Source organism: Anser brachyrhynchus (assembly GCF_964034855.1).
Source record: "Anser brachyrhynchus genome assembly, chromosome: 7".
Classification (NCBI taxonomy): domain Eukaryota; kingdom Metazoa; phylum Chordata; class Aves; order Anseriformes; family Anatidae; genus Anser; species Anser brachyrhynchus.
The window spans coordinates 20,794,613-20,818,786 of NC_137701.1; the positions used below are offsets into that span (position 1 = coordinate 20,794,613).

Sequence of the window (24,174 nt, forward strand, 5' to 3'; positions counted from 1 at the left end):
TTAGTAGTACACCGTATGTTATTTCAGTTGTCCTTTTCCTTTTGTTCATTAAGTTAAACTTTATTCAACAGACTCAGGAAGGACCTTGTCGTGGTTCTGTTGCTCATAGCATTATTTGCTATGCTAACGCTTCCTGTACATGATGCAAGTGGAGTTGTATTAGAAGCTTGGGAAATGGTTGGGTAGGTGCAATGTTGAATGTTCTATGTTGTATCTTATCTTTACAAATTATTCTATACTTGTCAACTCCTATCGTTAAGATGGGGAAAAAAATGCAAAAATAATGATAAAGTAATTTCAGGGGCAAAGTGGAAAAAAAAAATGTTCTGTGACAAATTCCTGCAAGAAAAGGTAGCATAAAAAAAGTCTGGCTAAAAACTTATCTATTGTAAGGACTTGTGTCAAATTAAATGTTGAATCTTGTCTTCTGAATAATGAACAGGATTGGAATGAGATGTGGCATGCTGTTGTTTCAAGTGAATATTGCAAAAAAGCTTTGGTAGCTTTCAAACCCATCAGCATAAGTATTTCTGTTGCCTACATTAGTGCTTATCTTTAATAGGTACTGTGCTGCACATGTTGTGCTTACACTGGTGCAATAGATTTGTTGCCCATGGCGCTGAAGGAAAGACCAATTGCTTTTATGCAGTATGTAGCCAAGATGCTGTCACTCAGAAATGAGAGCTTTCGGTTGCTTCAGGAGGCCAGTGTGTTGCTCTTGAGTCATGTATGGCTTTTGGGCAATTCGGTAGTACTCGCAGGGGATAGAACCAGAGGGACTTAGAAAGGAGATGTCTGTCACTGGCTTGCCTTGGACATAGTTACGTGACCAGTTCAGCCCCATTGACAGCAGAATAGACCCTTGGGGAGTTATTGTCCATTTTGTTGTATGAATCATTCCCTGAGCTTTGCGTGAGCCGTTCTGAGTTTCCATCCTTGTGGCATGTGCCCACATGCATGAGTGTGTATTGTTGGTTCATAGCCAAAATGAAGGCTTTGATAAGCAACTTTTAAATCCATCTCTGCCTCAGCTGCGTACAGCCGTCTGATGAGACACATTAACAGCCAAGGGATCCTTAGAATACGGTACCTAGCTGAAAGGTGGGAAGAATTACAGATCCTTGGGTTGTTACCCACAAATGCCTCCTAGCTGATCTGGATGGATTTGGGCCAAGTGGTTTGTTCATAAATCTTTCTTTAAGACGTTAGTGGAGGTTCACTCAGGAACATTTCTCTCTAATTCACTTTTCCAGGTTGTTGGCCAGACAATTGAAATCCAAAAACTGGCAGCATATAGATGAAGTCTAAAGATCATTAGAATTTTTTAGCGTTAAAGAATTGATTTCTGTTGTAGAATGATTTGCAGAAAATGGCTTATCTATCCGGCAGTTCTGGGCTGGTGAGCTGTTGGAAAAAGTGAAATAAACAACCTCCAAATAGCATTCAAAAAAAAAAAATGATCTATGGTCATTGGGGGGGGGGGGGACAGACTTCAAAAAAGACTCTGAAAAAGAAATAGATTGCATCTTGGGGTTTGGAGAGGAAGGACACAGAATATTTTCCTGATCTTACAGCACCAGGAGAATTAATTTTGAACATAAGAATGCATGTAACCCTAACCAACTGCTCTTCCTTATCAACTCTTTAGTTCATGGGAAATCAGAAATTGTAGGGGCTTTCTCTCCCCATCAGAAGAACGTGTTTTGTTTTTTTTTTTTTTTTTTACTTTGTACTTTAACAAGATTGCATCCAACAGTCATACAACTGTAACCAGCAGACAAAAGTCTTTATAAAAATACTTTGGAAGTGGATTTTCAAATTACATTTGTCAAAAACAAACAAAAAAACAGCTATCTTCTGATGTTTATAGGGAGTATTATTTTCTTATTTGTTAGATTTACTCTATTTATGTTGTTTAAGGCCAAAGTTTTTCAGTTATATATTTTTACTTCCTACAGGTTTTATGTCTGATCTATCTGCCTGCTAATTATGCAGCATTTTTCCTAAATAAATTGTTCTCCTTCCCTTCTTAAAACACCTCCTACCCCCCCCCCCAACAACCACAACTCCCATAAGCAGTAGTTATATTTCACTTGCCTGCATTCTTTTGAACATTATCCCCATTTTAAAGTACCTGAGTAGTTTCAAAATCTTTTGGCTAGGTGAAGGGCTAGGCTATAACGACAGAGAGGTCTGAAGTTTGTTTGAAGTTTACTGTAAATCTGTAAAGGAAAAAGAGACAAAAAACTAACTTGAATTTCAGTTGCATTTCAGTTGCAAAGCAGTGCTTTTAAGAATACTGTTTAAAGTCAGTAACTTTCAGGCAAAATCGTGGTTTTATGCTGCTGGATTTTAAACAAGTAATTCAGTAAGGGTATCATCTAGTTCAGGTTGTTACTCATTGGAACCCATGTGGAAAAATCAGCAGACATGAATGATACCAAACAACTTGAGGTATGGGATGAGTTGTCTTACTGAAGTCACATCTTGTATATTATTTAGGTTGCTCTTTTAAAAGCACAGTCCTTCTCATTTCAAGAGAATTGCTTTGTGAAATAAAAGAATATTAAGTGTTTTAAGTTCACGTAGGCACTTTATCAGTGGTAAGAAGTCTGTTAGTAAACAGAGGTAGAGGATAACTTCAGTAAGAAAAACTGTTATTGTAGGTCTTCTTCCCTATTGCGAGCTTTGATGTTACCAGCTCAGGGACTGAGGAATGTTGTTTTCACTACACATTTAAAATGACTCTTGATCAATGAAGTAGGTTCTGTTCTTTCCCGACCCTGGGTTTAGATAAGTATTCATTAGGAATTTCCTATCACTTGCAATCTTTTCAAAAGGTTAGTTTCACTTGAACATCAGGATGTATTTTTTTCCCTATTCTACTGTTTCTACTGCTACCATTTGACTTGAAAATCTTCATTGTAGCTTGAATGTAGTACTCTACTTTTTCAAGTCGCCTTTGTGGAAGTTATAGTATAATCTACCCAATATTTATGGTCTCCTATAAAAAAGTTAATCCTCTTGATTGGAAAGCCAGCAATTATATGGATTTCTAAATTTCCAGGTTATGCTTTGTCATGGCTGATCTGTGGCTGTTTTTGTTAAGTGTTTACTAAGTGTTTACTAAGACCCTAGGCTTGCAGCTCTTACAAAATAATGTCCTATAGATTTTGGATATGTAACTATTGTTAGGAGGTATGTGTAGTTTGAGATTTTTCTGTTTTAAATCTCAGATTGTATTCTGCTGTCCCATTGACTGCTGGTTTAGGTTGGATGGGACCTTTTTGACTCCAGAGGCGCTAGTACTGAATGCCTGTGGCCTTGGGGTTGTAGCTCACCCTGGATGGTGATGCACTTCAAAGCCTTCTACTGAGGGTGGGCTGTGTTTGTGCTGCTATCTTGGAATTCAATTCTCCCTTCTCAAATTACTGCTGGTTGGCTTGATGCCATCATACTAGCACCTCAACTTGTTTTCTTAACACATTAGTAGTTTTCAAGGCTGTCTCCAATGCTGTTTTCTGTGATTCCCTAAAACATGCTGTCGAAGAAAGATTTAGCAGCACAGGTCAACTTTTTTTTTTTTTTAAATCATTTCTCAATTCCACAGCCTAAATGTTCTATTTTAAATGGAACAGATATTTTCCTGACCTAAAAATTAGGAAACTTGCATTCAGTCCATACAGTGTGATGTTTTTACTGTATGTTGATTTGCCTTGCTTTTTCACATGCTTAGAGTTATAATTTAAAGGCATGCTCCTTCACTGACTGCTTGTTCTGAGTTGCTTTATTGCTGAGCCATAAATAAAGTATAAGCTGTAATAAATAGAAAGTTTTACTATTTAGAAGAAGAGAACTGGATCAACGTGACTATTAGTTGTCACTGTACCAAATACTTCATTTTCTTGGAGGCAGAATGTTAGCTTGATTACCTTATTTTCCTGGAGAATGAAAAAGTCCTTTCTGGCTGGTTCTGCGGTAAGGAAGGCCAAGAATTTCAGAAGGACGAGAGAGAAGAAAGAAGCTGAGTATATATTTTGTTGCTTTTGTTTGTTTTTGTTTCCCAAATAAGACCAAAGCATAGTTCAAAAGGAAGTACATGTGGATACAGAGATGAGATGCATCTTCATGTTGGTAAGATTTTCAAGAAAATCAGTTGTGTAGCATTTTTATGAGACTGCAAGAATTTAAAAATCTGTAAAGCTTTCGTTTTATCTGCCAGTGCATGTGTACGACACGGTGTCATGCTCAGTTGTTAAGAAGTTAAATTATTAGAGCATCAACACAGTGGGATAAATATATTCTAGGATATTCCAAATTGAAATAAAGTTACTTAAAGACTTTAAGAATTACATTGCAGTGCAGTTACCATGCTAAATCTTGATGTTTCTAGTTTCAGAGATTGTTTGGTACTTTTATTGGAACTTCTATGTAAAAAAAAAAAGTTTTCCAGGCTGCTTTTCTTACCATTTGAAATGTGTACCATTTCTTTTTTTTTTTTCCCCACTCTCTTTTAGCTGGATATTAGTTAGATCTAAAGCACGCTACTGTCAGTGAAGAGAATACGTGGTGGTAATATAATCAATGTTAATGTGAAGTGTTCCAAAAAAAATGTTGGACATGAATCTCATGCCATGCGTATTACCATAATACCTGAGTGTCTATGGGGAGTACATTAGGAAATTCGATTTACATTTGGGCTATTGTTGAACTGTCGTCTTCTCTTCAATAGATAAGTCTCCCTGCTGAAGTATTTTGTTTTGGAATTAAAAGCTATATGCATATAAGTCTGCTGAAGAAACCAGACCAAACCAGTATGCCTTTCACTTAAGTGAAAGGTGGTTTGTGCCAGCCTTGAATTCAGGGGAGGGGGCCTCAATCTAATCTTGAGGGTTGTTCTCAGAAGAATCTGGCTTCTGCATAATGAACTTTATCTTCATTGTAGAAGGCTGACAATGTGTGAAGCTGTTGATCTTTCTTCATCTGGAAGCTGTAATTGATTGCCAGATAACAAGCGTCCATTCAGGGTAATAAGGGAGTCGAAGGTAAAGATTGAGGCTTGGAACTTGATTCCATATTTAGTGGGAAAGAAACTTGTCTGATCTGTCAGGCCTTTGTGTTCCAGTCTGCAGCTCTGCTCTGTAGTCTAGCGGTGCTCAAGGTAGAGATCATAGTATGCGTGTGTCCCAAAAGATCCAGTTTGTAGTAGGCTAAGACTTACAGCAGAAACTTCCTGCTAAACTTTCTCCTAAAATGTCATTTATACTGAGGTGCGAGCAAACGTTTGGTCAAACTATCATATATTTGTAAGTATTCATATATTTGGGCATTTGCGGCCTGGTGTACAGGTGTTGTTGCACTTAATTATTTTCTGGTCACTAGTTTTGAAAAATTCAGACTACTGTGGAGAATCCACTGATTTCTTATGTCTCTGTTTTGGTAAGGTAGAAATACGATATGACTGAGGATACTGAATGCCATGCAAAAATTTGTAATTTCTCTGAGTTTATGATTTTGACTTCTGACATAACCAATTGCTAAAGAAGTTATCAGAGAAATTTTGACATCTCAGAAGAGTTCTGGCAAACAAAAGTCCTTTACAGGACATTATACTAGGACTTTTATACTAGAGGCTGTGTAGGGTTCTGAAAGACAAATTACTGCAGAAGAACCCACCCTCCACCCTACCAAAATACACAGCAACTGGGTAGTGTTGGTTATTTTTTGTTTTTTAAAATGACTAAAAGAAGCTTTGCAAAATCTTGTAGTGATTACAAGAAATAAAGAAAAGTAGTTTTTTAGTAGTTTTTTAAACTGTGATCGTTTAGGTAAACTTTGAGGGTTGTTTTTTGGTTTGTTTGTTTTGGTTTAGTTTTTTTGGAAGATAGTGGATGTTTGAGTGGCAGCAGTTGGTAGCAATGCCAGTCTATCATTTAGCATCATTATAAATATGCCTCAATTAAGTGCTTGAGCTTTGAGTTGGTGAATTGGCTTTCAGAGGTAGGAATGAAGCTAGTTCAAGAAGTCTGTGAGTATATTTTTAAAACTATGAGTTTTGTTTATCTTGTTAGCAGCAGTAGAATTTATGAAATTTGTAGTTTCCATGAAAAGAGAATGCCAAAACCTTCTTTTAATAGTGCCATTTGAATGTACATGGTTATTACTTTCAGTCCTTTTTGAACTACTTTTCTGACAATGCGTGTTGTCCTGCGGGATTGAAAAGCACAAAGTTGGTAAGTTGTATTTTAGTTGAAAAAAATAAGGCTGCAACATTTTGTGAGGTACTAGAGGGATATGTCACTAAAATACTTCATAAAGACTTTGGCATTAAAGAACTTATTTAAAATAAAGCAACTGAAATGTTTCCAATTTGAAGATAAACTGAATGTTCAAGTAGTTGAAAAGGCAAAAACAAAGAACACAGTTTGTGTAAATACAGAAGGCTATTTGTCTAGATGATCTTTAAGACTGATTAAACAGTCGTAAGTGATTTAAATACAAATTAGAAAGCTGCACATCATGCTCATGCTACACATGCTCATGTAGGCTGAGCTCATCAGAAGCTCCTTTTATTCCCCCACTTCCCTCTATCTTCCTTCCCCTCCTGATGCCAGGAGCACTGCTTTACCTCCTCCTAGCAGCATCTCTAGGAGGCACCACCTGTACAAGGGTCTTTGCTTACTCCTGGCTCCTTCCACACTGTTGATCCTGCTTCTTGGTTGTCTGCCTTCCAAATAACACCACATTTCCTTGTGCGTGCTGCAGACTATGGTTTATGTCCTCCTTTTCCCATATTCCTGTGATTTTTACTTGACTTGGACATTGATATTGTGATAGCCTAAACAATTTAAATGATACAGCGATCAAGGGGATTGCTGAATTGGGAGGTTTTATGCTGGAAAGTATTTTGCTCCTTTTGCTAGTTTTTTTTTTATTTTTTTTAATAGCTATAAATAGTTACCTAGTTGGCGTATCACACACTGCAGGCTCCATGACTCTTACACGCCTCTAACAGATTTTAGTTTTCACCAAAAATGACAAGGGTATTCTGATACATGGAAGTTTACCCAAAATTTCTAGAATTCATTGAGTTAATTTGTTACTAAGTAACAGATGGTGAAACATTGACAAGTTGGTGGCATAAATCCTATCTTTGCATAGACCAGTGACATTTTTGGCTTTTTTGTAAAATACTTCACTGCAAGCAAGTTTTTTAGGGAATATAATGATTTATTTTATTTTATTTTTAGGAGCAATGGATGAGCTTCATAGCCTGGACCCAAGAAGACAAGAACTGTTAGAGGCAAGATTCACAGGAGTAGTAAGTGGCAGCACTGGGAGTACTGGAAGTTGCAGTGTTGGAGCTAAAGTAAGTTCTAAGAGCAGTTACTCAGATCTTCTGTCTTTGAATTAATATATTATAGTGTCTCACTTCTATATTGCCCATGCTATTTACTTGTAAAAGTACTGGGATGGAGTAGGATCTCAGAAAAATCATTGTTAGTTGGTTATTTTGGTTTGGGATAGGATTGTTTATCCTGAAATGATCTATGACCATATGAACATTGAATTGTTCTTAAAAACACCAAAGAATGGAGTTATTCAGGCTTTTTCATGGTTTTGTTCTAGTGTACCTGTGATCAGAGGTGGAAGTTTTTCCCAATATTTAAATGGAGCTGTCTCTTTTGCAGATGGCCAACTACTTAACTGTTTTGCTTGAAATGGACTCACAGAGTCTTGCGTGACCTCTGGTTCCAAAATTAAACTTGTTTCTAGACTGATATATATGTAGATTAGCAAAGCCCTATTCCTTCAGCTTTTCCAGACATTTATATCAATTTTATGTACTTTTATTGTACACTTCTTGCAATCTGTCCATTTATGTTAAAACCAAGATACAACACTTCAGTGAAAACCTTATGAACATTAAATAGTATGGCTTAATTACCTTCCAGATGTCATATATTACCCTTCAGTTAACACATCTGCAAAACAAATTGGTCTTTATAACAAATCCTATTCAAGTTTACTTCAATTTCCAAGACTGTTTTCTGCAATACTGTTGCCTAAACAGGGTTACTCCATTTTGGGTCATTATCTGACCCTGATGACCGGATACTGAAAGATCACAAAGAACAACTACATATAGGCATTTTTAAACTAGAGACTGTTTTAGGGGGACAAACCACATTTTTTTTTTGTGTGTTTTTAGTTGTGTTTCTCTAGAAATCTTAACGCAGACGTGATCTAGTTATTCAGAAGATGTCACCGATCTATGCTGTCCTGCAAGCTGATGCAGTGCTGGAATTTAATGCTTTGAAGCAAGCTGTGTGTGTGCCTTCAGAATAGTTGTTGTTATACTTCAACGTATTTGTTCTGCCTTCCTCTATGGAAGAAGAGAATAATCCAACATTATAACATTTTTTAAAATTAAAAAAAGCTCAACTTACGTTAACAGTTTTTCGTATGTGAATATGGAATAGACTCTTTCAATAGAATGTCCTTGTTGTCATTCTTTGTTCAAAAGATGTCTGAATAAATCAGCCTTAGAAAAAAATTAAATAAATATTGTAATTTGAAACTATTTCAGGTTTTTCTTTTTTTTTTTCTCCACTAGCCTAAACTTGTTGTAGTAGGGGATATGTTTTGTTGTAAAAATGTACAATGATATTGTAAGTAGGTTGTATTTTTGCTGTTGAATGGGTTAAGGAACTCTCTACAATAGCCTAGTGCCTGTCTTGGAGAAAACTAAAACATCATTTATTTTGAAAATTAAATTCTTAGTAGCTTCCAACACTTCCAGCAATATTGGATGTATAAGCCCATTTGTTGGAATCATTTTACAGGGTTTTTCATTTAATGTTTTGCTACTTCCAAACAAGACTGAAACAATTTTGATATTTTACTCGTTTTTTGTTTTACTTGGCTTAAAAGAAATTAAAATAAAGAACCGTGTCAAAACATACACCCATCAAATTTCTTATCCCCCTTGCAAATCACAGGGACTCTATAGTTAATAATTTTTTCCTTATAAGCATGAAATTTTATTACTGTTAATTTTTATAACTGTGAGTGATGATAAAGGATTAGCTGTTTTATAGATCTGTATGTAATATTTGGTATTATATTTCTCTTGGTAGGCCTCAACAAATAATGAAAGTTCGAATCACAGTTTTGGAAGCTTGGGATCTTTAAGTGATAAAGAATCAGAGGTAAGTATACTGGGCTTATTTATTATTAACTAGAAATTTTAATGCTTGCAAGTCATAATTTATATTCCACTTTGCTTTTAAAGTAAAATACAAAATACACATCTAGATAGGAGAAAGCATACATTACTAAAAAGTACTGTTCTTTGGCTTTTAGTCACAAAACTAGATTTTGTTTACTAGCTTCTTCTGGTTTACCTATCTACTCATGCTATGAGGATAACTACTACAGCTTTTGGTGCTGAAAATGCTTAAACACTTTGCTAACTTTTTTTCTAATCAGTAGTAACGCTTTTCATCGGCACAGATAAACTTTGACTAGTGTTTAGCTGAGTCTTTGAAAATATATTTGTAATATTTGGTGTAGTAGAATATCATTTTACAGCTGGACACATGGGATGCGGAGGCAAAATGTTTTTTTCCAAGTCATGTAAATCTGATAGTCCAATCCACTTTTTCAGTCTCTGCACAGTGTTTTAACCTCAAGCTATACTTCTGGGTAGGAATATATACTGTATATTCCAATATATACTATATATCTCAATACACATTATATATATTCTAATACTTGAATTCTAAAATGTAAATATTAAAATAAAATATTAAAATGTAAATGTTAAATGGTCTCTGCACAGAGCAGTTCAGTATTCCAAATTTCTTTTGTGTTTTCTGAAAGCTCAGTCTTAATGACATTGAATAATGAAATATGGTTTCTTGACCCATTTTCAGAAGTTGTCAGTTGTATTTGCTTAAATTAAATTTTAATTGTAATACCAAATACTTTAATAAGTTTTTCAAGTTCAGTTCTTAAAATAACATCTGGTTTCTTATATGCCGTAATCCTATGTAAAGTACACTTGAATACCAGAAGCAAGGTGTCTTTTTATGGTGTGACAATGAAGGTTTCATAATAGAGAATTCCTGTTGTGGAAGGTAGTATGGAAATACTAGGACTTGCTCATATGGGAAGCAGTACCATCACTTGATGTTGAGAAAGAACTGCTGTATTACAACAGCTATTGAGAGAAAAACGTAGAAATGCAAATTTCAGAATCATTGAAATGAATTTGTAGCAAGAATGGCAGCTTCTTAGTAAACAGTGATGGTACATTCATGTAATCATTCTGTACTTTCATTGCTAAGTTATAAACAAAAAAAAAAAAAAGAAAAATCATTCTCGCTTAGTTTTCAGAACAAGGCAGATACCCCCCAAACACCTCTTTGTTTTTCTGGTGTGTCTATTTTTCATTTTTCTTTTTTTTTTTTTCTCCACAAAGGACTGCAGAAAATACAACTGTAAGAATTATAGTTTTTTGGTTGTTTTTTTTTTGACTGATGGAGGCATCAAGAAGGACAGCATAATTGGATAATAGTTTTAGTAGAGATACTTTACAAAGTAAACTTTGAACTGCAAAATAACTTGAAACCAAAATTTATTCTCGATTCAGTTCAGCATTCTGAGCAATAAATGTTAACTGGCTGTTCAATCTTAATATCCAGACCTGTATTTCAGTTTATTTTTAAACTTATATATTGTTACTATTTTATTAAATGCTTTGTTGGTATGGTGCATAGTTCTTAATTTAGTGTTGTAACTCTGTGTATTAGCTGTTTGTAGTTGAGATAAATCCTAAGTTAACTAGCTCAGATTGTGAACAAGTGCTTCTGTTAGTTTTCCAGTATTTTTGGTGCTCCCCACCATTCCTTGTTAAAGTGGATTACTCCTCCTTGTTTTGATTACAAATACATTCTTTTAATTATAACTACTATTTTCTGTTTTCTGTGGATAATGAATTATTTAAAGGAGGAAAGCCTTGTCTGTGGCTTGATTTGTCCAGTTTGATTAGTTATTTAAATGTTTTGCTCTGCTTGCTTGTAGCTTTTCAGTTGCTTCAGTTCCCAATAATACAGAACCCTCATTATAAATGTAATTTCAGAAGTAACTGAAGGTTTGATCTAATTGGAATTCATAATGTGCTGCTGAGAAAAACAGCACTGCTGTATTTATTTGTTTGTAGCTGTAAAGCTTTGGAGGGGTGTAAGATTTAAAAGAAAGTACTTATGCAAAACTATCATCTCATTCATTGTGCAAATGAAAAATAATAACAGCTAAAAAAAGAAGGCACACTGGCGATATAAGTGTTGAGACAAAAAAAAAATCTGATCTTATTACACACTTTTTCCTACAGAAATAACTTCCTGAGTTATATTGTTAGCAGTTTTTGCAATAATGGTAGAAAATATTTAACTATACATAAAATATATAGAAATTCTTATCCAATTTTTTTTAAAGGAGGTTGGTTAGTTGAGAGTTGGTGCTTAAAAATGTTTATTTCATAAAAGAGAATGTTAAAAAGCCAAGATGTAAAAGTATAAATATGAAGAAAAGACTGAGGGGAACCACATTAGAATTGAGGAGCAAACTAGGATCAAGGCCATGATGGTCGAGGCTCTGCTAATGTGCCAAGCTGTGGGTAACTTTAGCATAGCTTCAAAAGCTAACTTTAGGTAACTTCAAAAGTATTTTCTTGCCTATGAAATAGCAGGATTTTAATCTGAATCTTGGCTATAGGTAAATCCTTCTGAAGCAATTGAAAGCAGCTTGAGTCATTGTTTACTGGGAGGATACGCCTCAGCCCCATTAGACTTCAGTTTCTTGTAATTTATATGATTCCATTCATTAGAAAGGATTTTGGAGAACATTTGCTAGTGATAGATGCACACTGTACATTGCCATGTGAATATCGTGTTTAGAAAAGGATGATCATGACCTTGTTGGGTAACCTCATTAGTGTGCTAATGCTTCCTAGTTTGGGAAGTTAAATTAAACACTGAAAGAAATCAGAAGAGCTTGAGGGAATAGACATTTATTTATGAATTACTTGAGTTTTAGTTTTAAAACTATAAACCTGCTTGAATGTCTGGTTTTTAAATGGAAGACATCACTCGCTGCAGTTGGAAACTAATTTTCTTCAGGGAGAATTTTAAATGCATAAATGTTAATTATCTTGTAAACAATTTTTTTTGGCTTGATATGGTAGGTAAAACGAACTACATTAGAAGGATAACTGCAAAATTAAAAGCTGGAAAATACGAATAGGATGAAAGTGCGTGGCTAAATAGTTTCAATCCGGTTACGTGGAGAGAGAGCTTAATGTCAACTATTTATCTGACAGCAATTGCAAATGATTAAAATAATATTTCTGAGGTACACTTTCTGCTTTTAGAATCATGTCATCATAAGCTAACTCCATTTTCAGGAGTCTGTGTTGCTCAGTTGGCTAATGTACAATAGCATTGTAAAGCTCACAGATTTTAGTTGGAAGACTTTATTTTGTATAATATTTAATACATATATGTAATTTGAACTTAATTTGTAGCCTGCTAATACGATGGTTACGATTGTAAAGCTTCCAAAGGTAGTCTTGTAAAGCTATCCAAAAAGCTAATGCTTATAAACAGTACATGCTATAGATGAGGAAGTTAGAGCTTTCTTGTCCTGACTTTCCACTTGTAGACTGATAATTTTCTATAGATCACAGGCAACCTCAAGTGGTTCTTCGCCAAAATATACGTTTTGGGATTTTTGTAGAAAACTTATGTTTGAAGGTACCCATGTGAAGTTCTTGGAACTGAAACATACTTGAAATGCTTTTAGTGATAGGTTTGAGACATGAATTATGATGATATTCGCTGTATTGGAAAATAATGCTTTAAGTACAAAAGTATTCAGAAACTTTGTGAAATGATGAAATATTGGTATCATAAAAGAATGAAGCATCTTATCACTGATGGCAAATTTAGTCTTAAGATATTGGGTACTGTAAGATTTCAGCTTATCTCACAATGCTATAGCAGTGATATAAGTGAATAGAGCTGTTGTTGGATCACATTGTTTTTGTTCTTCGTAGACTCCAGAGAAGAAACAGTCAGAACCTTCCAGAGGAAGGAAAAGAAAAGCAGACACTCAGAGTGAAAGCAGCCAAGGTAAACTAAACTGTAAATGAATTATATGGTTATTTCATACATTTGATCGCATGATAATGCTATTTTTAGTGTTAGACTTAAAAATTCTGCATTTTTGCTTGCGTAAGACGAGTCTTGGTTTTCGGATGGTAAACTACGCATCTTCCCACCCCACTGAAAATTTATCTGCCACTGGAAGGGGCAGGCAAGTAAAACTTGAGCTGTGTTGGTAATAGCCTGTAAGAATTGTGCACAGCTCTGCCTGTAAGCTGCAGCTGTGATGGCATTCTGTGTAGTTTTAAAATTGTAGCAGTTATTTTCATCAAAAATACCTTTGTGGTTTGTATTTATCTTCAGTACATAAGGAGAAAAATGGTTTACTGATTATAATATGTGATTGCTTGGTTTTGAGGTATATTTAAAAATGATTGAATTCTATTCCTCCTTACTGTGTGTACAGTATAGTGCTGTAGAGGGATAGATGACTCAGGATGAAGCAAACTTTCCATTCAGTATTTACAAAACATGGTTATTGTTGTTCCTCTCTCTAATGTGACTTTTGAGGGGAGGAAATGGTGGAAATTTAATTTCAAGACACAAATTCATCAAAAGGGGAGAAGAACTAGTTATGATAACATCTGCATTAGATTCTTTTTGTTTCTAAGCTAAGAAATGCTATTTCAGATTCATACCAATGTGCTCCATATCTGGAGGGCTTCATGATGCAACATACTATTAGTTGAAGAATTATGTGGTTTGACTAAAATGAATTTCTTTGTAAGTGTTACTTCGTAGAGACCTGGTTTGCTCAAAGAACTTGAATGAGATTTCCTATTTCCATTGTTCTAGTAGCTCATCCTTCCTGCTACCAGTAGGAGTTGAAATTAGAGATGACAGAAATTTTATAACTTTTTGGCATAGACAACGTGATTATAATGTCTAATAATTACTATTTTACTGGCAGCAGCAGTGAAACTGAGTAGTCTGAATTGCAACATTCATAAGGAACTGTCCTAGGAAACTGCAGAATATTGGAGTCGTAGAGTTGAAGCACAGCAAATTCAACTATTAGAATGAAAAATGAGGAACAAGCTCTCGTATACAGCATACCTAGGATTTTGACTTCCATAACATGCAAAATAATCCATAAATGTTGAATAAAAGTAGTTTTTAGAACATGGAGGTAATTAGAAAGTGGGTTAAAATCACTGTGAATCTACATGTAATTGGCTGTGCCAAAATAAGTTGATGTATTTCATCAGTGCAGAGTTATGTAACATGACATAGACTTTCTCTACCAAAAAAGAAAAAAGCAGTCTTTCTGATTTATCTAGATGAGAGCAAATTTTAATTTGATAAAGTGATATATAGGAATTAAGCATGAAGAAGACAAATCTAGCAGAATTACATGGTAGGTAAATACCAGGCTAACTAGCAGTTATGTGTACACAAAATGGGTAACTACTGGAGGAGTTAGGTCTATGCTATTCTAGGTCTTTGAATGGTTCTATCTAAATATTTCTGGTAAAAGTCTTGACACAGAGGGGGTTGCCAAATGTTTCTGTTTCTTCAGGGTGACTGTTAGTGACAAAAAACTATGTAGCAATGCCAATACAGAGGCATGTTGGACTAGTAAGAGGTGTTGAGGGCTGAAGCAATAGGAAAGCTTGAAAGTCTTTGCTTAAAAAGGGCAGAGATATAACTTTGGACCTATGGTTAATGATCTCCTAATTTATTGCAAAAATTCTTTCTGTAAAGAAAAAAATTTTGAACAGTGGTATACGTTCAAGATACCTCCTAACAGGTAGTCTAACCAGTTTTCAGTTTTATCGTAAAGCATAATAGAGAAGAGTATTTATGCCATTGGATATAGCCTTGGTGACATCTCTGGCATGTCACGTATGGGTTGGGTCACTCATGTCGAAGAATTCCAGTTGGTTCTCCTGAAGTCTTGATACTGATTAAGATAAAAGAAATTCTATTCTCTTTTTCTGCTCTATATCCCTAGTGAACGCTGTGACATAGCTGATTATTAATCATACTGTGAGGAATGGAAATACTTGTCATCTTCCATGCCCATGCTGTTCCTGGCACGTAGGGAAATCCTTGGGCTGAACATTTGGGCAACTCACCTGAAGCATATAGTATTGATAGGTTAATTTGCTATTTTGGATGTGGGTGAACTTTGAGATAGTGCTTGAAAAGGGGAGGGACTTGGTGCTAACTGTTTCATCTGTAGAATGAGAGATGAGTTTCCTGTTATGAAGAAGAGGTCTAGACTCACTGCTAAGTCTGTACTAAATCAGGTTTAGGAATTGAAGTGTGACTTCATGTCTGATTTCTCAATGAATGGAATATGCAAATCTGTTTGTTGTGGCCAGTCCCTTAATTATCTGCATGGGGAGAGCACATATTAACACATCAAAGAAAATGAATTAACGTGTTAAACTTTGCAATAACTACTGTACAGGTAAAAATGTAAGATATCTATAAGTAATATATTTATTCTCATGTATTTGTTTCAGGAAAGAGTATTGGGGGACGTGGTCACAAAATTAGTGACTATTTTGAGGTAAGATTTTTATAGTTTTTTTGTTAGGTTACTTTTTTGTTGAAAGCAATTTTAGATGGTACTTGTGAAGTCAGGAGGATTACCAAACTAGAATGACAGCACAGCGTTGCGTTGTACTTAGTAGCCTACCCTAATTCAAGTTCTGTGTGAAAATATTAGATATAATAAAGTCTAGCTTTTCTTCAGATGATGCACTTTTTTTTTTTTAAAACGTAAATTTGTGTTAAGCCTTGAAGTAGAGCTGTAGTGGTTTTGTGGTGCAGCCTGAGTTAAAAGGCAAAAACCATTTTCTTTCACAATTTTGATGACCAAAGGCTACAGTAACACAAGTAATGCAATCTAGATTACAAATTCTTTGTACAGATGAGCTGTGTCATTCAGTGTTTGTATAATATAGTTTAATTAAAAAGGTTGACTGATTTGAGGGTCATATCTTCTCTTCAGTACCAAGGTGGAAACGGCTCTAGTCCAGTTCGAGGTGTACCTCCTGCAATCCGATCTCCTCAGAATTCACATTCCGCCCCTTCTTCTGTAAGTTTGTGAACTTCATGACTGCTGGAGATAGTTTCATGGTCTAAAAGTAGCATAACTAGAAAAAAAAAACTATATATAAAGGAAATTTTTTCAAAGGAAGGAATTCATTCTTTAAACAGCAAAAAAAAAAAAGTTAAATGTTAAAACTAAAATTTTCTAGAACTAAACTTTTAACAGTGAGACTTTTTTTTTCTAAAGCAATATAAAATACAAGGTAATTATGTGAAATGTTCTAAAAATGTTAAAATGTTTTACTGACACTTACTCATAAGCCTCAAACAAAAAAGAGTATTTTCATTAATTACAAGGAACATGAACCCCTGACTCAGGACTTGAATGCTGAGCTTTTGATAAATCATGAGTTTTAAAATAATTGATACATACTTTACCTGTATCCTTTTACAATTCTCTTCATTAGTCACAATAATTATTTTTTCCCCTCATATGCATAATTTTAGTGTTAGAATCACATGCATATGCCTAAATGGCCAAACAGCTTCTGTCAATTACAGAAAGGGTTTATTTTTTCTGTTGGCAGACCCTGGTTTTGTTCCACATACTTTCAATTTCAGACATCCTTTTATTCTTGCTAATAGTATGGAGAATAATATAGATAGTGGAATTCGGCTTGAAAACTGTCTCATTCATACAAACTAGTGGGCTTGGGGAAATTTTCAGTAACAGAATTCGTGTTCTGATCAGCACTAGCTTCCCCTTTCAGGTTCTCCCATGGGAAATAACCTCTCTGAAAATAACTCTCATTATTTTGTGTTGCAAACGCTTACAAGAAGAAAAATAAGTCTGTGTAAGATGAGCATTGCCTTATGTCAATCTTGTATTGTCGTAAATCTTTCAGTCGGTTTCCCAAGAGTGACAGTCCTAGTTTTCTCAGAGAATATATTGCATCCTTTCTGGAATACGAGTGATGTATAACAGCATAGTGGTAGTTCTTGATGCAGGGTACCTTGTGTAATAAAGATACCATATTTCTCTGTTCGGTATGATTTTCCTGCTATGAGTTGTAAACAAGGTTATGTTCATAATTGAATATTACAGTTATATCTAAAAATCTTTGCTTTCATGCATTCCAGGTTCGACAGAATAGTCCTTCTCCTACTTCATTAGCTTTTGGGGACCACCCTATCACACAACCAAAGCAGTTATCCTTTAAAATTACTCAGGTAAGCACTTTTGAGTAGAGCTATCCTGTATCAATTCAGACTGTAGAAAAATCATGTTTATTTATTTGTCTTTCAGCTGTTTTAAAACTCTTAAATGATTTCAAGTTCAGCAGCTCATAGTTTAAATCTTTCGGATTAGTTTTGTATTCTGTGTTCTGCTTCCAGTGTTAGATGACAATGTGCTTTGTATACTTTTATAGAAGTTACTAGCTGTTGCATGATCTTAGAAGGGGAGGCTTTTCTTTCAGATAATATTTGAGGTGGCAGCTGCTGTTGTCATATTACTGTTCAAATAAAGTATTGAGAAAGAAAAATGAGCTGTTAATCAAAATGTGATATAGTTCCTGTCATGATATTTAAAAACCAATAGCACCTGTTTTATCTCCTCTGCAATTTCTAATGTGATTTGTTCTATCTTTCACAAGTTAGTTAGAACAAGGCTACTTCACCTGTTGACCAAATACAGAGGACTTAAAGTAATTAGTTGACATCTATGTTCTTGCCCTGCTTTATATGCTTATTTGTGAACAATAACTTGTCAATTGGTGATGAAATCTTTTCACACTGTTAGTGGTTTTGTCTCAACTGCTTCCAGTCTTCCTAATGAAGGGAGAAAGTAGTTTTGAATGTGAACCTTCCACGTCACTTCCAAAATTCATGAAAATAATATGTGCTGGCCTGCTTAAATGTTTTTAAAGTAGCTTATTTCTCAATATAACCAACATGAGAAAAATAATGCTGTAATTGTTAAAGAAAACGGTTAAATATTTTCAAAATGTTCTTTTCAGACTGATCTCACAATGTTGAAATTAGCTGCACTAGAAAGTAATAAAAATCAAGACTTGGAAAAGAAAGAAGGTCGTATAGATGACTTACTCAGGGTAAGTATTAGATATTGTTTGTGTTAGGTAAAGAAATCTACAGTGTTAGACATTGTAGACAGCGTTAGGTAAAGATATTTATTAACAAAAACAAGCAGTGAATTCTTAGCAAATATTTTAAATGTTTGAATAATTGATGTTTTTCAACATTGCCCTAAATGAAAAGGTTAAAAAAATATATTTTTTTTTAAATTATTTTTTTCTGAAAACCTGAGAAGCCTATAAAATAAATGCAGAAGGTTTTTTTCTGCTTCCGTATTACAGCTTACTAATTATTAAATACATTTGTAGACTGTCTGAAGTTACAAAAAGGTTGATGCTGTTTAGCAAGCATTTAGTTAATTCCTTAAGTTATATAATATAATTTCACATAATAGATTTCATCTTATTTGTGAACAGCAGTCATCAGTGGGGCAGCTGTTTGCAGTTTCAAAATGGAGGTGATTGTGACAAGCTGTTATAGACAGTAACTCTTTCATAAGAAACTTAGGCTATCCTGTAGTCTAAGATGTCTTTACAGATACAGGAGTCTTAATGCTTATGCTCCTGAAAGTAGGGTTGGAGAGGTGATACATCGTATTATGATGTATTTAAACTGCATACTAATGAAACAAAAAGTACTCCATTCACAAGTCAGTCTGTTTAGTATTTATATGTGTGCAAATATGTATTTATCCATGAAACCAAACATTATAAAATTGTACTTACAGGCTTCTTAGGTGCCTGTTTTAGTACAGTCCGACAGTATGCGACATAAAAAGCTAATCTCCGGAAAGGAGAAAAAAAAAGAAAAAAAAAAGGTCCATTTAAACAAAATGACATTGATGTGGTTTTCTAAGGCAATAAGATTAATATATTAAAATAGGAATATAGGGAACTTAGTATGCTTTCTACTCAGTTGAATATTTTCACAATGAAAATTCACAATGATAAAAGTTTAATTTCATATGAAACACTAGAATTTTGCGTTATTTCAGTAACCGTATACAAAGGATCTGGAGCTAAATTAAATTAAATTTTCTGTTTAATATTGGAGGACTGGAAAAGCAATCAGCACAGTGCTTTTATATAAAGAAAATAAATACAGGCTGAATGGTCTGTATTACAGAGTGTGGCTCAGTGTAAAGGAAATAATGTTCTTAAATGCAGTTTCATTCAAGTTCATTCCTATTTTTAAAATAGGAAGAAAAGCATCCTTCACAGATCTATCCTAATATGTAGAAATCAGATTTTCTGAATACTTTTGAATATTTATGTATGTGCTTACTTTAGTCATTTGAAAGAACATATATATGTTGAAAGTAGATACCTTTGTTTTCTCTGACTGCTGATAAAAGAAATAATGAAACACTATGTTTAAATACTTTTTTATATTAGGCTAACTGTGATCTTAGAAGACAAATAGATGAACAACAAAAGCTACTTGAAAAATACAAAGAAAGGTTAAACAAATGTATTTCAATGAGCAAGAAGCTTCTAATTGAAAAGGTAAGTTTACTGTTTTTACAGTGTTTGTGATAAAAACTGGGTGTTGTAGAACTCCATTGTGATTCCTTAGTTTTTACTTTGTCTGTAACTTTTTCAAATGAATCCCTGAGACCAAAACTTCGTATGCATGGTCTCTATCTGGAAGTATGCATTCTTTTATAAGCCCGAATATCAAAACAAAATGTTGAGCCTTTTTCAGATTGTGAAAAAATTTGCTTTTTAAACCTTTTTCCCCCCATCATGAGTAATTCAGGTATAACACATCATAAAAGATACGAATTCAGGATGCAACTAATTTTCTGGATAAAATTTAAGATTGTAAGTGGGTGAAAACATTTTTTGAACTTACTCTGTTGTGGAGAAGAGACAAATAATCTTTGTGAGACGTATAAGTAGCTGAGATAATTTTTGATATAAAATAATAAATGCTCTCTTAGCTCAGAATTAATGGAAGTAAGGACATGAAGGTGTCACCATTTTCTGCCTTCATACTTTGAAAGAAATGTCTATTTCAAATGTAATGCCAATTATATTTGAACTAGCAGCACTTTTCTGTAAAAGACAAGGATACCTTGTTTCCCTTCCTCTTCTTCAAAATGATCTTATTAAAAGAATAACTAATAAAAAGTGAATAGAAAATCATTTTATTGCAAATTAGGATATAAACTTTTTAAGGTAAACAGCCGAGTCTGTTCCCTAACACTGGCTGCTAGATGCTGTTGTCAGATACAAGGGTGCAAACTGATCTTGTAGATTTTTAGGAGGAATTTCCTTGCTAGCTTATCATAAATACATTATTTCAGTCCTTTTTAACTTCCAGCGTGAGGGGAATAGAAGGAAAAGATGCATTGTCTATGCTGCTAGGTGAGCAACTTCATACTGAGAATATCACATAGGCAGTTTTTCTCCAAAGGCCATGCAGGCCTCCTCTTCAGTCTGGAACTCTGTTAACACAACAATCCTTAATTCCATCAACTTCTCACTATGTGGTATTGGGCCATAGGCCCAAGACGAAACCTACCTACAGTGCGTTCCTACCTAGCGATTCTTGAACCCAGTCACTTTGGTACAAGTAATAAATCAGATATCCTGTCAAGGGAGTTTCCAGGTCAACTCAAGTAGATACACTTCTAATATCTAAACAGGTTTGTTTAATATAATAGACATGTACAGGCATAATCTTAATTATACACTTAAATGATGCTGACACTGTTAGTTTTGCTGCATTTACAAATAAAATGTTTTATTAATTATGAAGACAAACTTTGTAGGGAAACTAAGTCTAACTCATTTTTTTTTTGGTGTATAAATATCATCAGTACCAATTCTGAAAAGTGCAGATTAATTCTGCAGAAGTGAGAATAAAAGGAGCAAAGTAATAAAGGATTTTTTTCATCTACTGTAATTTTTCCCCTCCCTTAGAAATCTGTTGGGGGAAAAAGGCTGAGTACTTTACTGACTTTTTGAATGCTTTAGTATTACTAAATATGAATATATTTTGTTTTCTTAGAGCACACAAGAAAAGCTGGCAAGCAGAGAGAAGAGCATGCAAGACAGATTACGCCTGGGGCATTTTACAACAGTTCGTCATGGTGCTTCATTTACTGAACAGTGGACAGATGGCTTTGCATTTCAAAATCTTGTGAAGTTAGTCAATGCAATATTCTTAAAATTCTCAGTAATTGTTAGTTCCCTCTAGTGGATTTTTTTTATTACTGGGATTCTAGGATTAGAGCAGCTTTTCATACATTATATTTTGCTTTGCCTTTTGAAGACTGAGAATACAGTACAGGACTCCCTTAACCAGCTGAGAGAACACTAAGGCTGGATGTCTTTGGAAAATGATTCGGATTCACTTGATTTTAACCGTCTTTACAAAAAAAATGTGAATGTACTAATTGAGCAGAATGTAATTGTTCAGCTTAGCTAGTAGAAAGAGCTGTGAAACTAAATCTGTGTTTTTTCAAGCAGCTAGCCAAGTATTACTGGGGATCATTGGGGCAGATGAAGTCTGAAGTTCTCATTGGTCACATAGGTGTTCTGCACATGCATGGTTGTAGCAGCTTTTTCAGGCAACGAGCTCCTCATTGCAATGAAAGATGAGGGACAAATCTGGCAGCCTTAGATAGTCTAGCCCAAGTGGATGGAGGAAAGCAGCCAGCTGGAAGAGAGCTGCTGCAACAGGTCTTGCAGCAGAGAAGGGGCCAAGGAAGAGCAGCCTGGGAGACAATTGGAGATGGTGGTAAAGTAATTATGCAGTGAATCAAAAGATGTATATTGGTGATGAGTCTCATTCGCTCTTTGGCTTTATATATTTGAGTAGCTCACCAAGATTTTAATTTTTGAAGGGGATTGTGTAGTCTTAGCATTATGTGATTGCATAGGATGTTGATTTTTTTTTTTAAAGACAATCTGTGTATGTGGTTTGCATAAAAGCCGTAATTGTCATACACCCAAACTGATGATTTATTTATCATGGTCAGATCAAATTCAGTGTTTGGCCTATAAAAATCAGCTGCTTCCCATTGACTCTGCTGCTTTTCTTTTGGCATTATAAAACAAGGTATCCTCCAGCTCAGATGCATTTTTTTCAGTGCAGAAATAATGTGTATTACTTTTAAATAAACAAACTGCAACAACAAAAAAAACACTTCAAACAAAAAAACTACTTCAAAATTAAGTTGTGACAAAACTTCTGGAAAAATCTTCCACCTAGTAAAGAATCATAGTTAAGAAACCCTAAGAAATACTTTCAAATGTACAGTAAATTTTATTAAAAAATCTTTAACTTAATCAGTTTAAAAGATAGTTCTTTAAAAATGCAAAATGATGGAACTTTAATAAAGCTTTTTTTTGGGTTTACAGGCAGCAAGAATGGGTGAATCAACAAAGGGAAGACATTGAAAGGCAAAGAAAGCTCCTGGCCAAGCGAAAGCCTCCAACTACAAATAATTCTCAGGCACCATCTGCCAATTCTGAACCCAAGCAGAGGAAAAATAAAGCTGTGAATGGGGCAGAAAACGATCCCTTTGTTAGACCCAATTTACCACAGCTGTAAGTTTAACATTTCAATCAGTCTTTTACATAAATTCTCAGATATTGTCTGTGTGAGTTCCATTCAAATAACAGCATAAAAAGACACTCGGTATATTCAGCAGCTATATACTTACTGAGGACTTGCTGATGTTAGGGAAATTTGCACCACTGCCTATGAAGATGCCGTACAATTGCCCAACTTATTTTTGGTAGTCACCAGGGAAAGGCCTGTTCTGTGTTTTATGCAATGTTCCTTCTTTTTTCATAATCCAGAGGAGTCCTTATTCTGATTTCTTACTCATGCCATGTTACTGATTTCTGTTGAACTGTTATTTGCCCACATTGATTTAGGATCCTCTTCTTCCGTTAGAGATCATTTCATTTTTTTTATTTAACAGTCTTTATCTGACAGAAAAAGCTTTTTTTTTGCCTTTAGTATTTGAAAATGTGTCCAGAAAAAAAAAAAACGGAAAAAATCTCTTTTCCCACTTCTGAATGCAGATCGTGAGATCAGCTGTCTGTTATGGTTACTGATCTATTTCACATATTGACACTTGAAATTTTTTGTCATTTACACATAAAAATTGAGGGCTATCAAAGAATTTTCAATTTTTTAAGTGATTTTTTTTTCCTCCAAACAGAAGTGGTACCATCCAGGGCGCACAGGCAGATGTGTTCTTGACATTTAATTGAGTATTTTGAGAAGTTGCTTTTTACAGATAACTAGTTACTGCCCGTGATGCTGAGAGGCTGCAGCTGATGGTGTGTATGTTCTTAGTCAGTTTAAATAAAAAGTAAATAAGTAGGTTTAAAAAGACTAGTAAGTTAGTATTTTTCTTTGCGGAAATAGGCTAAGTGATGTTGCACATCATTGCATGTCACCTGTCACTTGTTGGAGGTGGTAATTTATACCTCGAAGGAAGGGAACTTCTAAATTCCTTTGGTTACATCTACAAAATCATATGTTTTGACCATCAGTTCGAAGACAGCTGCACATATTTTGCATAATATATAATTCTTAAAGATCAAATTGTGAAATCATTCGGCTGTGACAAAAATATCAAAATATAATAGTAAGGCTGGCAATATAAGCAAATCTTGATTAGTGCTACTCGTGTTTTTTGGCAGAGAGCTGAAGAGTGTTCAGTCAAATCGATTCTTTAGCAATACTTAGTGCCTACACTTCTTTTTAGAACATAATTAATACTTCTGAATAGTATGCCAAAGATTACTGTCCTGTTAAAAATACCTTTTTGTTTGAATGCAATATCTCTTGTTACTAAAAGTAACATTTAAGGAATGAAAAA

General features: G+C 34.5%; 1 protein-coding gene across 3 annotated transcripts in view; it reads left to right on the forward strand.

Annotated features, from left to right (window-relative positions):
* TLK1 (tousled like kinase 1) overlaps positions 1-24,174 on the forward strand; it is a 65,780-nt gene that overhangs the window by 17,269 nt on the left and 24,337 nt on the right. For 2 of the 3 annotated variants that reach the window (XM_080600964.1, XM_080600962.1), the window contains exons 2-11: positions 7,251-7,369; positions 9,141-9,212; positions 13,121-13,196; positions 15,701-15,747; positions 16,192-16,278; positions 17,373-17,462; positions 18,251-18,343; positions 19,721-19,831; positions 21,342-21,478; positions 22,697-22,885. In XM_080600964.1, coding sequence (XP_080457090.1) covers positions 7,256-7,369; positions 9,141-9,212; positions 13,121-13,196; positions 15,701-15,747; positions 16,192-16,278; positions 17,373-17,462; positions 18,251-18,343; positions 19,721-19,831; positions 21,342-21,478; positions 22,697-22,885 — 1,016 coding nt within the window. In that variant the 5' untranslated portion in view covers positions 7,251-7,255. Of the gene's footprint in view, positions 1-56; positions 5,046-7,250; positions 7,370-9,140; positions 9,213-13,120; positions 13,197-15,700; positions 15,748-16,191; positions 16,279-17,372; positions 17,463-18,250; positions 18,344-19,720; positions 19,832-21,341; positions 21,479-22,696; positions 22,886-24,174 lie in introns of those variants that run through there. The other variant, XM_080600963.1, reaches the window with a different exon arrangement.